General features: G+C 36.4%; 2 protein-coding genes across 5 annotated transcripts in view; both read left to right on the forward strand.

The window, feature by feature from the left end:
- The first annotated feature begins 850 nt into the window (after positions 1-850).
- On the forward strand, positions 851-9,316 carry LOC148075098 (protein phosphatase 1D-like). Its single transcript, XM_087796283.1, has 6 exons — positions 851-1,412; positions 2,633-2,861; positions 3,532-3,656; positions 4,710-4,891; positions 6,113-6,337; positions 7,310-9,316. Exons 1-6 carry the CDS (start codon positions 965-967, stop codon positions 7,658-7,660), a joined length of 1,560 nt encoding a protein of 519 aa, XP_087652409.1. The 5' UTR covers positions 851-964; the 3' UTR covers positions 7,661-9,316.
- Positions 9,317-10,582: 1,266 nt separating this feature from the next.
- brip1 (BRCA1 interacting DNA helicase 1) overlaps positions 10,583-16,678 on the forward strand; it is a 50,680-nt gene continuing 44,584 nt past the window's right edge. For 3 of the 4 annotated variants that reach the window (XM_087795195.1, XM_087795198.1, XM_087795197.1), the window contains exons 1-6: positions 10,583-10,722; positions 10,860-10,955; positions 11,115-11,226; positions 12,658-12,852; positions 14,119-14,264; positions 14,446-14,577. In XM_087795195.1, the coding sequence (XP_087651321.1) occupies positions 10,863-10,955; positions 11,115-11,226; positions 12,658-12,852; positions 14,119-14,264; positions 14,446-14,577 (678 nt within the window). In that variant the 5' untranslated portion in view covers positions 10,583-10,722; positions 10,860-10,862. Of the gene's footprint in view, positions 10,723-10,847; positions 10,956-11,114; positions 11,227-12,657; positions 12,853-14,118; positions 14,265-14,445; positions 14,578-16,678 lie in introns of all 4 variants that reach the window. The other variant, XM_087795196.1, reaches the window with a different exon arrangement.

Consider the following 16,678-nt stretch of genomic DNA (forward strand, 5'->3'; position numbering starts at 1 on the left):
GTGTATTGTGTTTACAACACTGGAAATTACATGTTCTGATTCCGATAACATGCATAATAATTTTTTTTTTTTAATTTAAAATCAAATTTTAAAAAAGGGGCAAATTACTTTATTTATTATTTTTATGAATATGTCCTTTTATGGTAATGTCTCTCATTTTATTTTTATTTATTGCATTATATTAATGTTTTTTTTTTAATTCATATTATTTCATTTTTATATTCTGTAATGCCACCACAAAAGATTCCTGTGTTCCTCGCACACGGTTCAGGACCAGAGGAGAGAAATCTTTTCAGGCTGTTGCTCCTAAGCTTTGGAACGATCTTCCTCTCTCTTTGCGCTTGATGATCTACTGACTCCTTTAAGAAACATCTTAAGACGTTTCTATTTGTTCAGGCTTTTCCTTGAATTTCTGGAACTCCTGTTCCAGTTTTATCTTGATCTTTAAAGTATATACTTTATTGAATATTGTTTTGATTGTTTAAGCGCTTTGTGACCCTGGTCTGGAAAAGCGCTATACAAATAAGAATGACTTACTTGCTTACCTACTCAAATCTGTTGTTTAGTCGTTTAATCGTTTATGTCCTTTTATGGTAATGTCTCTTCATTTATTTGTATTTATTGCATTTTTTTTATTTGATTCATATTATTTCATTTTCATATTCTGTAATGCCACCCCAAAAAAAAATCCTGTGTGGTGTTTACAACTCTGGCAATAAAAAAAAAAGTCCTGATTCTGATAGATACATGTGTATGTCTTTCACATGTCCTTCAGGGGGCGCTCGAGGCAACGTCTAAAAATCCCAAGAACAAGTAGCAGAGTGACGTCACCGCGTTGGGAGCGTGCCTACGTCTTCCGGACATAAACAAAGACCGGTTTCGAGTCCACAACAAACGGAGACATATTTGGCGGTTTATATGCGGACAGTGAAGCCCAAGGAGACTCGCACTCGCCCCGGGAACCATGGACGACGCGCTATCCATGCGCGTGAGCGTGTTTACGGACCAGGGAGGCAGGAAATACATGGAGGACGTCACCGAGGTTCTGGTCGAACCAGTGCCGGGGGAGGACGAACAAACGCCCGGGGACGCCGACGACGACAACAACTTTCCCCCCGACTCGCTCCAGGAGCAGCGGCCGCCAGAAGCGTCTCGGAACCCGGACGCGACCGGGTCGTGTGACCCGCCGGTTCTTCCGGCGGCGACACCGACGCTGGAGTGCCGTCAGTCGGTGGCTTTCTTCGCGGTGTTCGACGGTCACGGGGGCAGCGAGGCGGCGCAGTTCGCCCGGGACTTCCTGTGGGACGCCATCAAGAGGCAGAGGGGCTTCTGGTCCGCCTGTGAGCGGGAGGTCTGCGCCGCCATCAGCAGAGGCTTCGTCGCCTGTCACCACGCGATGTGGAAGAAGCTTCGTGAGTTTATACAAGTTTGTTTTTTAAAAAGTTGTTCTTTTTTGGGGGGACGAGACGGATTTTTTGCCATAGTTACTATATCCTTGTTGTAAGGCTGTGTTAGCGATGATTTATGAGTCTTTTAAAAATGTTTTTTATTATTTACATTATATACATATAGTTGTCAATCGTTTGGGTGTTTAAAAACCTCTGTAATTTTTGCTGGTTTCAAACCATATTTTAAAACTTCGAATTTTAACTTTAATCTTTATTTATTATTTAATTAATAATTATTATTTTTTAATTAATTCATCTATTAACTTGTATATTAAATGGTTGAATTTGTTTTAATTTAATATTTGTATAATAACAATTCAATTTTTTTTTTAATTGAACCAACAAAAAAAAGAATATATCAATGTTTGTTTGATTGATTTGTGATTTCAATAATTAAAACAAATACATTTCTATATTCAATAAAAAAACATTTTTTTATTTCTAACCCTTTAAATCCAATATAGAAATGGTGCTATAACATCTTAAAACTTTTTATTTGTTCAGGCTTTTCCTTGATTTTCTGGAACTCCTATGTCGTTCTCAGTTTTATCTTGATCTTTAAAGTATATACTATTGAATATTGTTTTGATTGTTTTTTCCCAGGCCTGGAAAAGCGCTATATAAATAAAAATTACTTACTTACTTACTTACTATAATAGTGCCACCAGAAGCTATTTTACTAACATTTTCTGCGTTGAATTCTAAATGCTACAAAAAAAAATTGACTTGGCAATTCCTGTTATTATGATTAGTAAGTTTTTTGTATTACTGGAAATAAAATATAAAAAAAAAAAATTTGAAATGGTATATTCAATTATTTAAAAAATGAATTCAACCTTTCGATATATAAATCAGTAAATTACATAAAAACTATTCAATGCTTAGTTAAAAAAAAATCAAGGTTTCAACAAGAGTTTCCTCATCTTTTGTCATAATGAGAAATCATTTATCATCACTTGTTGTCGAGTCAGTTGAAAGCTCTCCTTCAATCACCCGAAAAACTGACGTTTCTTTTGCAACGTCTGGACATGTTAGCAGCCTCTTGATATACTATCTACTACATAGTAGTTACTCGTCATGCTGTGATTACATGGCAAACATTTGCACATAGTTTCAAGTCATGTGACCCTGCCTTGAGCCAATCAAAAGTATTTTATTTTTAAATTCTTTTTTGTGACTACCAGCTGAATGGCCGAAGACAATGACGGGTCTGCCGAGCACATCGGGCACCACAGCGAGCGTTGTAGTCATCCGAGGAAATCGCATGTACGTGGCCCACGTGGGGGATTCTGCGGTAGTTCTTGGTGTCCAGGACGATCCAGTCGACCCCTTCATCAGAGCAGAGGAGATCACTCAAGACCACAAGCCGGAGCTGCCCAAAGAGAAGGAGCGAATCGAAGGTCTGGGTGGAAGGTAAGTTGAACAGTCTAGAAAACACATCCTTGTCGCCCCATTTTTTGAAAGTACATAAGAAACGAAAACAACTGCATAAGGAATGAAAACTACATGTTGGTTTTAAAAAATTATTGCTCTTGGTCAAGCGTCTAGTTTCCGTGTTCGTTTCCTATCCCTATCTGGTCAAAGAAAACACTTAAATATTGCAAGATTTTTTTCACAATACAATTTTGATATTCAACAGCACTTTGTTGATGTTTTTATTTATAGTTTACGCAAATATTCACAGTGTTTGTTTATTAACGTATTGAAATGAAACCTCCGGCAACTAGATGAAATCTGGCAAGACCCTGGCGATGACTGAGGACGAGAGGATACAGCAGGTTTCTTTTAACCTGATGTTTGGAAATATTTTGGTTTGAAAACAAATGAAAGCAGTTGCAACTTAATCAAGAGTGTGTGGTCTGTAAATTCTGCAACACCAGAGTCAAGTAATCTTTAATACTACAAATATATTTCATTGTTTCTACAGTATTGCACTATATGGTAATATATCGTGTCATTGCCCCTGTATTGTGATACTAGTGACCTCTCATGTCACACCAGTTAAGAATCTATTTATACTTATACATTATAATGTCTTAACTTTTTACCAACTTTACTAATTTGTCCATTTGTATCTTCCAAGCGTGGTCAAGAAGTCGGGAGTGAACCGGGTCGTCTGGAAGAGGCCGAGGCTTTCCCATAACGGACCAGTTCGTCGCAGCACAGTGATCGACCAAATCCCCTTTTTAGCAGTTGCTCGGTCCTTAGGTGAGTGAAGCAAGTTTAAGATGATGATAAGTTATTTTCTTATCTTTTAAAACATTTCCTAGTTTCCTTCCTAGTTCCCATGCTAATTCCTAGCCTCCAAGTTAATGTGCATGTTTCCTATTTTCCTTGTTTCAGATCTCAGGACCTTGTTTCCTATTTTCCTTCATCGTTTCCTTCTTTCCTACATTGATTGGTTTCCTAGTTTTAATACTTGTCTTTCTTCCTTGTATTTTCTTCCTTTTTTTGCGCTAGTTTCCCTTTTTCAATTCTTGTTTCCTATTTTTTTATCCTTTTTTCTAGTGTCCTTCCGTGCTCGTTTTCCTTGTTGCCTAGATTCTGTGTTTTGTTTTCTAGTTTCCTTCCTTGTTTCCTAGTTTCTTTGCTTGTCTCCTATTTTCCTCACCCATTTCCTAGTTTCCTATTTTCTATGATTGTTTCCTAGTTTCTTCGCTTGTCTCCTTCTTTCCTCACCCACTTCCTAGTGTCATACTTTCAATGCTTGTTTCCTAGTTACTTTGCTTTTTCCTATTTTCCTCAGTCATTTGCTAGCATCCCACTTTCTATGCTTCTTTCGTTGTTTCCTAGTTTCTTTGCTTGTCTCCTATTTTCCTCACCCATTTCCTAGTCTCCTACTTTCTATGCTTGTTTCCTAGTTTTTGAGGTTGTTTCCTATTTTGCTTGTTTCTTCGCTTCCTTGTGTCCCTGCTCATTTCCTTGTTTCCTATTTTCTCGTGTCATAGTTGCCTTCATCGTTTCCTAGAATTTGTATTTCTGGTGTAATTCATATCCAAAACTCTTTGCAGGATAACATTAATATTCATTAGAGTTAAAATGTTGAATAAAATATTTCACAGGAAACCACTTTGCTTGTTTTCCAACTTACACAACCATGAGTTTATTGGTGATTAGAAGAAACGTAGATGATCTCAAGTCCACAATAAACCTCACGAGGCAGATTCATGTATTTTGGGCACATTTAATTCATGACTGTAATAGACATTAAAACAATAGAACGTCGTCGGTCAAAGCTGATCAGATTCTCTTTCCTCTCAGGCGACCTGTGGAGCTACGACTTCTACAGCGGAGAGTTTGTGGTTTCTCCCGAGCCCGACACCAGTGTCATCACCCTGGACCCCAAGAAGCATCGCTACATTATTCTGGCCAGCGACGGCTTGTGGAACATGGTTCCGCCTCAAGACGCCGTCTCTATGTGCGAGAACAACGACAAACACGAGGTACCGCACGTTGAAAGGATGGATCGCGGCAGCATGAAACATTCTATGTTGATATCATATTATATTATATATATCTATTTATCTCTCTACATATACAGTATATATATATGTCTTACTATAAATGAGATGACGTAAAAAAGTAATGTTCATACTTTTATTTATTTCTACTAATTCTTATCTTTTCAATAAGGGTAATTCATAGTTTTTATTTCATGAACAAAAACAGAAAAATATATAATCATAGGTTGAGAACATTTTCATATTTAACCGTTATATCTTTTTAATTAAATAAATCATCATTACTGTGTAGAAAGATTGTGTGATCTATCGATGATCTGCATCATCATTTACTTACTTATATAATCTATATAATTCATGTATAACTAGAAAGAGTGCATTTCCGGAAGAAAATGCAGTGTGAATGCTGACCCTGCTGTGCTGTGGAAGTAGTAGCTGAAGTAGAAGCAGTAGAACAGTAACAGTAGTAGTAGAATTATTAGAAAAAGTAATTAGTAGTAGCAAAGATAGTAGAAGTAGTAGTGGAAGTATTAGTGGAATAAGTAGTTAAAGTAGAAGAAGTAGAAAATTAAAAGTAGTAGTAGAATTAGTTGTAGAATAAGAAGTATTAGTGGAAGTAGAAGCAATAGAACCGTAACAGTAGTAGTAGAATCATTAGTAGAATTAATAGTAGTAGTAGCATAAGTAGTAGAAGTAGTAGTTGAATAAGTAGTTAAAGTAGAAGAAGTAGAAAATTAAAAGTAGTAGTAGAATTATTTGGAAAAAATAGAAGTATTAGTAGTAGAAGTAGTAGTTGAAGTAGTAGTGGAAGTAGTAGTAAACGTAGAAGTAGTAGTAGTATTAGTCGTAGTTGAAGTAGTATTGGAAGTAGAAGTAAAAGTAGAAGTAGTAGGTCAAAGTGAAAGGAGTCGAAACATATATTGAAGATTTTCCCCATTGAAATAAATGGGGTAGAAAAAGAGGAATAAAAGAAAGAGTGGAAGAGATAAAAGAAAGATAGAACATAGCCCGCATTTCAGAAACGAGCTGAATTGATAAAAGTTTGAACGGTTCAAATCCGATAAAATTTGTGGGAGTAGAAGCGGAACAAAGTTTAGGTCAGAAAAAAACAGGATCTCAATTGTGTGAATGCTTCCCAGCATTCACACAATTAATGTATCATGATGAGTCCCTAAGACACGACACTGACCTTGACCTTGTCAGGTGCCGTGCGGACTGTCCAGCGCACAGCAGCTGGTCAACTACGCGCTGGTCCGGTGGCGCCAGAGGATGCTGCGCGCCGACAACACCAGCGCCATCGTCATCGCCCTGCACGAGCCCGGCACTTCCTCGGACAACCTGCAGAGCGACGAGTTCCTCCTGGACCTCACGCAGACGTCTCACTGTCTGCCCACGTCCCGCTCCAGAGCCGACACGCCTCTGCTCCAGGTGAGTCTTCATGTGCTTGTTCCCTCCAACACGTCATTGGCAAGAACCTGGCGATACCATACGTATCACAATATTGTGATAGTGTAGTAACAAGCATATATGTGTAGTATTGTCGAGTACTTGACTCTGGTGTTGCAGAATTTACAGACCACATGACTCTTGACGAAGTCGTAACTGCTTTCATTTGTTTTGAAACCAAAATATGTCCAAACACCAGCTTTAAAAGCTTCTGGAGTCGACTGTATCCTCTCGTCCACAGTCATCACCGGGCCCTTGTAGAATTGTATTGTTTCTTTAGCTGCGGTTGACGTAATTACTGCTTCCATCTAGTGGCTAGAAGTTAAATTGCAGCATAAAAATCTAACTCTATGGACATTTGCATGTTAATTGTAAATGAAAAATACACTCATTATTTTATTTTATACACACTTAATTTAAATGTAAACCATTAAAACTAACTGATAAGTATCAGTTTTGAAAAAAAAACACTAGTGATACATGCGTTATCAGTTTTATCTTGCCCTTTAAAGTATATACTTTATTGAGTATTGTTTTGATTGTTTAAGCCCTTTGTGACCCTGGTCTGGAAAATAATTTGTATTTTTTATAAATAAAAATGACTTACTTACTTACTTACAATAATATAACAAATATACATTTGCACAGTGGTATTTCCTATTTTCTCTTTACACTAATATTGAATACAACAAAAGTCGTAAAATACCACCAGGAAATAATGATGGATAGAAATGATAAAAAAAATAATCATTACATTAAAAACCAATTTCATTAGTAGCCTTGAATTAAAGTCATTAAACAAAATGAATTGCACCCTATCAGTATACATAGATTCAAATATATATATATATAGTACTTGCATCAAATACCTGAAATTGAAGTGTACCATCTCCTACACAACATCTGCCGAGTTTTAATCTTTCCCAGATGATTCATCAATGTCTTCTCCTTCAGGGTCCTCACGAGGAAACCTCTCCCTCCTCTGACGTCTGCGACCTCGTCCCTCTCCTCGAGCGACACGACGGCCTCTCCGGCAACGGTCTGCTCCGGTCATCGCCGTTCGCTCCGGAAAACGCCGACCGTCCGCCGGGCCACACAAGTCCCGGCGACAGGACGACGGGGAGCTTGACCCCCTGCGGCAAAAGAACCCTTTCCCGGTCTTTCCCGTTCAGGTCGGCCAAGAGGACGCGGCGCAGGACCGCCAGCCGGCAGCCCCTGATCCCGCACAAGAAGATCAAGGAGTCCAGTACCACCGTCTCACCGATCCTGCAGCAGCACAACAAGAGTCCAGTGTGTGTTTACTGAACCTTTTCAGACCCGTAACACCATTTCTATGGAGGTTGATCAGTGCCATCAGAATATTGATTGAATTTAACATTTTCTAACGCTTACATTTTGAATTGTTGAATATATTTTTTAAGCATTTAATCATTTTTTCAAAATAATTCAATTTAATAATTTCTATTTTGAAAGGTTGATTTTAATTTTAAAACTTGGATTCAACCATTTGTATATCAAAAGCATCAATTGTTTTTTTAAAATATAATTACATTTTTAAGGTGAATATAAAAAAACATTTTACATGAAGATTTTAATTACAATTATTTTAAATATATTTTCAAAATTCAATCATTTTTAAATTCAATATATAAATGTTGGTTTAATGTGTGTTTGTGTAATTTAATTCAATTATTGACTTTAATTATTAAATACAAACAAACCTAACCTTTCAATATAAAAATGATTCAAGTTAATTGTTAAAGAAACAAATTGTTAAAAAACAAATCATCCGGTTTGAAATATTAAATTCATTTCAAATTCATTATTGATTCTGAGCTGATCAATTCCATTCATTTCCTGATCAACTGCATCGATCACACGTCTTACTTCACTGTTGCTGACCGACGTGTGAAGCCTCCCAGTGAGAAAAAGCTACAACAAATCTCTATTTTTTTATACACTTAAACTGTTGTAAGAGGAAACACTTTTAGTAAAAAAAAAAAAATACCACGACCCTTAACACCTCCAGCCACGTGCTCGTCGATGGAACTTTGTGTGTTTTTTTTAATGATTATTTAACTGTTGTGTATGATTTGTATGAACTCAAGGTGCTGCTATATCCTCCAAACCACTGAACTCTGTTGTGTCACCATGTGTAGTTCACTCACGTCACTGCTGCTCCAGAGTTTATTATTGGAGACGGTCGCATTAAAAATCTCTTTGCATCTTATTTAAGAAATTATTTAATGTGTTTAAGATTTTCTTTCAACAATTTTTTGGCTAAACTATTGGAGTGAAGGTCAATTTGAAATGTTGCTTCGTCTGTATCGTTTACCTTCCATCTGGAGGTTTAAACCCGAGGGTCAAGGTGACCCGAAGGCCTGAAATTACCTCCCTGGTTTCCATAAATACATATGCAGTGGTGGTGGTTTTTCATCTTGACCGGAGAAAACACCAGGGATACCACAAACGTATTTGTTTTGCGAGGTCTTCGGGTCACCTTGACCCGGTGATAACACATGGTTTTGAGAATCATTTGTTGATATTGATGAAAATAACAAAAAACTCGAACGCTTTTGTTTTCTCGAGCAGTGGGTCTGGTTTTAAAATGAGCTTTAATTTTTAAAACCTGTCGGCCACGTAAGATGACTTTATAGGCGTAGATTTGACACGTTTGCTCTTGTGTACTGGAGGTATTTGATGGATTTCTGAACAATTTGATGGTTCAACTGAAACAAATTGAGCCTTTTTTTTAAAAAACTCTTACTCTTATTTGTCCTAGATGCGGATGTTTAGAATAATTTCACTCTGTATTGGAGCAGCATTTAATTCTTCCTTCACAACCTCTTCGACTTCTCCGGTACTGTTTTCAAACACTTTTTAGATCTTATTTCACTGCGAATGTCCCTGGTTATGTTGAAATGTTGTCTTCCTATTTGGGTGTGTTTAAAAAAAAATGGAATAAACTGTCAAGATGAAGGAAAACATCCTCACCTGTATCACTGATATTATTTTAATTATCTCAGATTTATTTTCTTGTGTCTCTTGGAATTAATACATGTTTTGTTCAAGATGAATTATTATTTAGATAACGTATTATACACTTGAAATCAGGTCATCATTGCCACACAGTGTTGCTAGAGCTTAACTTTTTAATTCCATTCTATAATAACATTTAAGACAGACTCGACAATAAACCAACATTTAAAAAAAGGCTCAAAATGCCACATTAATTAAATACGATTAGGGACAATTTTACTGAAATGTTTATTTTAACATAAAAGATAATTTGGTTAAAAAAAATCTTGCCCAAAATATCTGGATGTAAATTTGTTGTTTTCATTTAATTAAAAAAACTGCTTCGATTAAAAATATATTTTCAATCCTAAAAAAGATGCTGCAATAATAAACCAATAATGGTCTTTTTCAAGTAGCTTGAATTCCTTTAAAAATGCGTTTAAAAAGAGTTTCTTTTTTTAATGAAACAGTTTTATTTGATTGGAGTTATCCTTTTGTGTCTGGGCCGTATTATGGGTATGACAAAAAGTTGCTTTAATCAATTGAAGTTTGTTTTTTTCTTGAAGCAATTTTTTTAAATTAATTATTATCGAAAAATAAATAATCTAATTTGACCAGCAGAAAATATTTCTTATCATGCGTTCCATTTTAAACTTTTGCACAGAAAAGTACATTTTAATGCATTTTCAGACTTAAAACAAAGGTTCTCTTGTCTCCTTAGCGATTATTAAATGTTATTAACATTAATTAAATGTATATATTGGGTAGATTAAGGGTAGATTTCAGAAATACATTTAATAATTCATAAGGAAATAATAAAAAGAGACGTAATAAAAAAATTACAACTCGTAAAATTATCACTGCAAAAATAGTATTTTACACAAAAAGATAAAGATGTACAAAAAGAAGTAAAACAAAAACGAGGAGATTCAAACTCTCAACCAATCAGCCGGCTTCTTACTTCCGGGTTTTTAAGTTTTGGCCATACTGTGTTTCAAAATAAAAGCACGTATTGTCATTTGCAATTTAGTAACTGCAGCTACAGCAACATTAAGGTATTTTTAATGTTTTAATATTTTCTTTAGGTAAAAAAAAACACAACTCGCATTAATAAGAACCATTTTGTTTTCTGAACGATAAAGTGAAAGTGGGTGGAAAAGGTGTTTTGGAGGAATTGGCGTCAACTTCCGCCGTGGCGAGCGGGAACCGGGAAGACATCCGGGACGTAAACAATGCTGCTAGCATCTGCTTAAGTTTAAATCTACTGAATTATTACACTTTGAGTGAATACTCTGGACATGCTCGCTGTAGATTGTGGCTAAATAAAAATATTTGAATCCATAAAAAAGGTAGGTTAAACAATATAACGTAGTTAATAAATATTTAAAGGTTATAATGTTGCACAGTCGCGTAAATAAAACATGCTTTGTTTAGCATTCAGCAGTTAACACCAGATACTGTTATGAATTTAAAGTGTGTTTCATAGATCATGGCAACACCTTCAGTGGAGTACACCATTGGTGGGGTGAGGGTTCAATTCCCCTGCAAGGCTTACCCCTCACAACTGGCCATGATGAATTCTGTAAGTGTTTTTATTAAAATTAATCATAATGATACACTTGTTATACTGGTTTGTTATTAGGATTGTGTTTATAGGATTGTCCGTCCACTGCCTCACAATTATATTTAAACACTTGTATATTGAACTAGTTTTGATTCTTGTCATCTGTTTTTTTTGCAGATACTGAGGGGGTTAAACTCTGGTCAACACTGTTTGCTGGAGAGTCCGACAGGAAGTGGAAAGAGTCTGGCTCTGTTGTGTTCTGCACTGGGATGGCAGCGGGCTCAACTGGGTAGGTTCCAACTTTGATAAGGTTTTTCAGTTTCAGTTTATTTCAATCGTATTACAATCTTCAAGGCAACAGAAGACGAGACACATTTCACTATTGATCTGCTAAAGGTTTATTCAGAAGCTTAGTTTATTAATGCCTACTTTACAACTTCATCTACAATATATTATATAATATATACATACATATGAGGGGGAACACATATACTTGTACTTATACACTCATAAAAATGCATATGTATTGTCCGTCATTTTCACCCCCAAATATAAATGCACAGAATAATCTAAATTAAGTACATTGTTTAAACCCCTATAAATGAAATAAATCTTTTTAAACTTCATTTTTAGCTTTTGCTAACACAAACTTGCGTCTCTCTCTCAACAAATATCTGCTCCACAACTCTATGAAATTCATCTGCACACTGTTGTTTAACAAACCAATTATGTGTCCTAAAAACATGAACATTTAAAAAAGATATCATCAATTGTGGTTTTGAATATAGAACGTAATAACTCCGTACGGGAAGTTAAGTCTGTAAGTATCAGTGAGAAGCAAATTAAAATTAAATACTTGCTTGAACACTGCAAGTTTTCCATTGAAAAGACGTGTTCTGTTGAATCAATGACATAAAATGTTGACAGGATTTTTGTATTCTCAGAAAAAAGTATTCAACTGTTTATACAGAATAGAATCCACATATATAGTGTAGAATACAGGAAGCAGCTACGCAACTGTTAAGAAATACAATAATAAAAAAAAGTCATTCTCATGAAAATGAAAGCATTTGCAAATATATGTGTATAAATCCCAGTAGATATAATGAACAGTAAAAATAAGTAACATAAGTTATAGCAGAATTAAATAATAAAGCAAGATGAAGTTTTTATTTTATTTTTAAGTTCCATGTTGTTTTCTAGATCTCTGCAAACTAGTTCTTACAACAAACTTTAAGATTTCACCTTAAAGAAACCTATAAGAAGTTAAGAACCCACCAGAGGACCTGAGAGTTCTGCTGACTCGTCTATAATTAGGTTCAAAGATGGACTTTACAGAAACAAAACTTCAACTCTTACATAAAACTATTGACCCTGATTGAAAACATAAACTTGGTACAGCAGTACACACTATGTGGAAAATGATTTTCTACTGAAAGGTTGTTTGCGCTCATTTAAAAACACAAACATTCATATTTTTAAAATCACTTTCATCAAAATTGGCCGTTGTTGTGTAAAAATGGAAAAACTTAACGTAGACATTTATTCCACTGCAATATACTGTCATCAAATTAGAATGAATGATGTAGAAAAATAATAATCTCATAAATCAAATGACGTCTTTCATGGTTTTAAGAGGGAATGCTTAGAAAATGTAAAAATAAGTATAATAAGTTTGGAATGAAAAATTTCACCGGATTCATTCTTTTTTTGCTTTTAGCGAAAATGCAAGAAGCGGGAAACGTGACAGAAGAAGACGGATGGAAGTCTGAGAAGAAGTCTGGAGAGATGATGAAGACTGGAGCTGGAAAGGGAACGTCTTGCAAATGCAACTGTCACAGCCAGGCCAAAGAAAGCTCTCCTGTCGTGGACCTGACCGAGTCACCCTGCAGGGAAGCGTCGACACCAAACAAAGGTGAGTCGATGGTATTTGAACACGTGCCCTGAATCACTTGTTGAAAATGGTTAAACAAAATGTATTACAACTTGGAGTTTATTGTAATTACTACAACTACTACTTCATTCAATTTCAACACACAGACCGTTGCAATTTCACGAACATTGTACTTGAGTAAGTCAAAATTTCATGAAGAAAAGAAAGAAAGAATAAAACTAGAGCAAATCCAAACTTCTTTTCAAAACCCAAGTGAATTGAATTGGTTCAGCATAAGAATAACATGAATTTTAAATGACAAAGCTCTCTTGTATTTCCTCTTATTCTGAACGACAAGTTACAAGTTGTTATTTGTTTATGATGAGTTTCCTATGGAAGGATACAAAGACTAACATAGAACAGAACTTCCAGATACTCTCACTCCACTCCTGCCCTCGAACTCAGAATTGTACAATTTAATAGCCCGAGGAATGAATGAGTCCTTGAGTCTATTTGTTTTGCACCTGGGAAGGAGCATTCGTCAAAAGGCAGGGTATTAACATCAACACTCATTGAATTCAAATCTTATTAAAAATAATAATAATTTTATTTATATAGCACTTTTTAAACTGAAGTTACAAAGCGCTTTACATAAAAGCAAGCAAATACAGTAGAAAATGACACATTCCATTAAAACGGCACAGTAGTAAAACAAGATTAAACAACAGGCAATTCCATCCAAGGAAAATATTATTAAATAAAATGATAAAACACTAATAATGGAGAGTAAAAGCCCATTGATGAACCCAAGGTTAAAGGTCAAGTGTGGACGTCACACAAAGGCCAGTCTGTAAAAGTGTTTTCTGCCATCGATTTTTACCACACAACAAATTATACTTAAAGGGCATTATTGTTAAATACAATTATTTAATATATATATATATATATATATATAATATATAATATAATGTAAGTGTTTAAGTGGTTTTTATTTTGTTGTGTTTATATTGACAAACTATGAAATGCTATTTTAATTCATTTAATTGCACCTTAAGTTCACTCAATAGATAAAAACTAATGGAATTAAGTGGTTATTTTCTCAGTTTACAGCACTAAATATATATTTAAGCGTGTTCTCTCCAAGATGGCTGCAGTGGGACCAGAATGAATGACTGTGTCGCTGATTTCCGGTCGATTGATTTCCATTAATATTCAGGCACTTGTTAAACGATTCGCTATGTTGGGTTAAAGTTTGTTACTCTGTACACGATCCTTGAAATGAAATTAAAGTGTAAACTGCGTTTCTAGATCCTTCACCAACAGAATTCACTTCCAAAAGCCAGTCGTTGTCTTCTCGTCTGAGCGAGAAGTTCCGGTCTTCGTTCAACTCTGGGCTGGATCAAGACGACGACTTCCAGCCGGACAGGAAGCGCATCCGCACGGTTGAAACGAAGGTGGATTAAACTACAATATTAATGTGTTTGTGCACGTCTGTGAGTTTGTCTGAGCTTTGATCCTTCTAAACCCCCTCACTTTTTAAAGTGATTTAATCTAAAAATGTCAATAGTATGTAAGTCATGTTCATATTTATCATCAGAAGCCTTTCATCGTTACATTTTTCCTTGTGTTTTGAAGAGTCGTAAAAGGCCCAGAGTGGAACGTGGGGTGATATTCATCGAGGAGGAACCTGACATGGAAGATCTAATGCACCAGAGCTGGTCTGAAGGCTCGACCAGTCGCGCAGGAAAATCATCTCCTTCATGTTGTGTGAGTAGAAAAATGATTTTCGTTAAATTCAGAAACATTTCACATTGTTTGAAAAATAATAAACAAATACAATCTAATTTGACATAAAACTGATGTTCACTTCCTCAGTGTGCTGGAAATTACTATATATATATATATATATATATATATATATATATATATATATATATATATATATATATGTGTGTGTGTGTGTGCATTAGTATAGATATAGATAAATATCGGGATGTAGTTAATTGCACAAAAATAATGTCCTTTGAAGCATTTCACACCAATCGCCACTAGATGGAGGTGTTGCCTGCAGATTATGAACGGTCGAGCTTCAACACGATTATAAAGATGATTATTGAGAGATCTATTAAGATCTTTTCTATATCTGACCTTCTTTTTGAGCATAAAAGTACTTGGATACGTGTATATGTAACAAAATGTAATTACACATCAATATAGATCAATGTGTCTAATTTAATTTGATTTCTGTTAAATAAACAATGATATGAGCATTTTCTAACGTCATCCTAAATACCTGCTCAAAGTTTACACTATATATACAGTATATATATATTTTAATGTTGTGCTTTTATTAGTCATACATTAAGATGGAACCGTATGTTATTACTCTTTAAAAATAAATCAGTAATGAACGTGTGGATAAGTTAGACTGGAATGAAAAACTTTCTGCACCACATGTAACACGCATACGATGCATTCAATGACATCAGGATTATTTACCTTCAACCAATGAACACACACAAAAAATGTAGGCCTTTTAAAACAATTGTAATTTTAAACATTTGTGAAGAAAAACACGCCATTTTTGGAGGGAGACGTGAAGTTTAAATTGTGGGTTTGATCTGTTCACGATTGTCTGCAGTTATTTTAGTTATTTAATTTCATTCTTTGAGTTTTGTATTGATTGGTATGTATTGGTTCTATTTAATAGATTTGTGTAATCATTATAAAATGCTCACTTTTGTGTGCGATTAGGTTCCTTCGATCGTTGCAATTAATTTCTCGTTGTGAAACATGCTGTCGGTTTTCACGAGAGTATTAACTGTAAGAATGTGGAAAATGTTAACGACAGTTTAGGCAAAGGTTTACAAAGAGTGCACTGAGGGATTACGAGGCCTTAACGTGTATTTGAAGAGTGAGAAACGAGATGGATTTTCGATTCACGCCGGTTTGTTCTCGGGAACGTAAACCCCCCTGCAATATGAGGAACCCGGTTGTGACAAAAAATCTGGAACATCCGCTGGAACATCCTCAGGACCCCCCCCTGATGCTTGGTGGTCCAACTTTTGTGAAGTGATTTTTCGAGGGGTTTATGAATAATTATCGAGGGCCACCTCACGTGTGCCGCGACTTGCCGCAGGTGTGCGGGTTTTGGGATTTGAGACGTGCGGGGATGTGGGAAAAGAGGAGGTGGAGAAAGTGAAGTCGAAGAAGCACGTCGGGCTCTGGTTTCCCTGCAGCTACATGACCCGGGCTCCTTTGTCCCGCCGGCGCTGACTGACGGCCTGAATGGGGACCTTTGAAGCGAGCTCCAGTTTTAATTAAGAGGGTTTACCTCGCCTGGGCTGCTGATCTGTGAAAGCCACGGGGATAAATATTGAATGGGGTTCACCCGCTGGTTACTGCGCCTGCGGGATAAACAGGTGCTTCGGAGGGCAGATATTTTGGAGGGGGGGGGTGTCTACCTGGCCGGCGAGCTCCTATCAGAGCGAGGGGGGCGGGGGGGTGTTCGGTGTCACGTCTAACCCCAGGTATGAGCTCGTGAAACCTTCACTTATTGGAGTGAATTCCAGTCTCGGAAAAGGCTGTGGAATGAAGAGCAAATTGGCGTCCAGTGAGCGAAGCCATCGATACCCGGGTTATCCACTCCCCGCGGCCCCTCGGTGCCCTCTGACTGCCCCCCCCCAGGAGTGTGAGATTTCCATCTCTCAGGTGTTGGGAGGGAGTGAAGCAACAGAACCCTACCTGTGAACATTGAGAGGTGTTCACTAGAACCACCCCCCCCCCCCCCCCCGCTGAGTCCATCTGACCAGCAGCTCTGTTCACTTCAAATGCATCTAAAAGTTCAGTTTAATTCTGAAGTCTGAAG

This window comes from Callionymus lyra, chromosome 7, assembly GCF_982586985.1.
Source record: "Callionymus lyra chromosome 7, fCalLyr1.hap1.1, whole genome shotgun sequence".
In the NCBI taxonomy this organism is placed as follows: domain Eukaryota; kingdom Metazoa; phylum Chordata; class Actinopteri; order Syngnathiformes; family Callionymidae; genus Callionymus; species Callionymus lyra.

Excerpts from the sequence above, each read along its gene's own strand:
- LOC148075098 (XM_087796283.1), top strand. The coding sequence starts at position 965 with ATGGACGACGCGCTATCCATGCGCGTGAGCGTGTTTACGGACCAGGGA. Across the intron at positions 3,657-4,709 it reads AGCAGTTGCTCGGTCCTTAG|GCGACCTGTGGAGCTACGAC; the intron begins GTGAGTGAAGCA and ends CTTTCCTCTCAG. Across the intron at positions 6,338-7,309 it reads CCGACACGCCTCTGCTCCAG|GGTCCTCACGAGGAAACCTC; the intron begins GTGAGTCTTCAT and ends CTTCTCCTTCAG.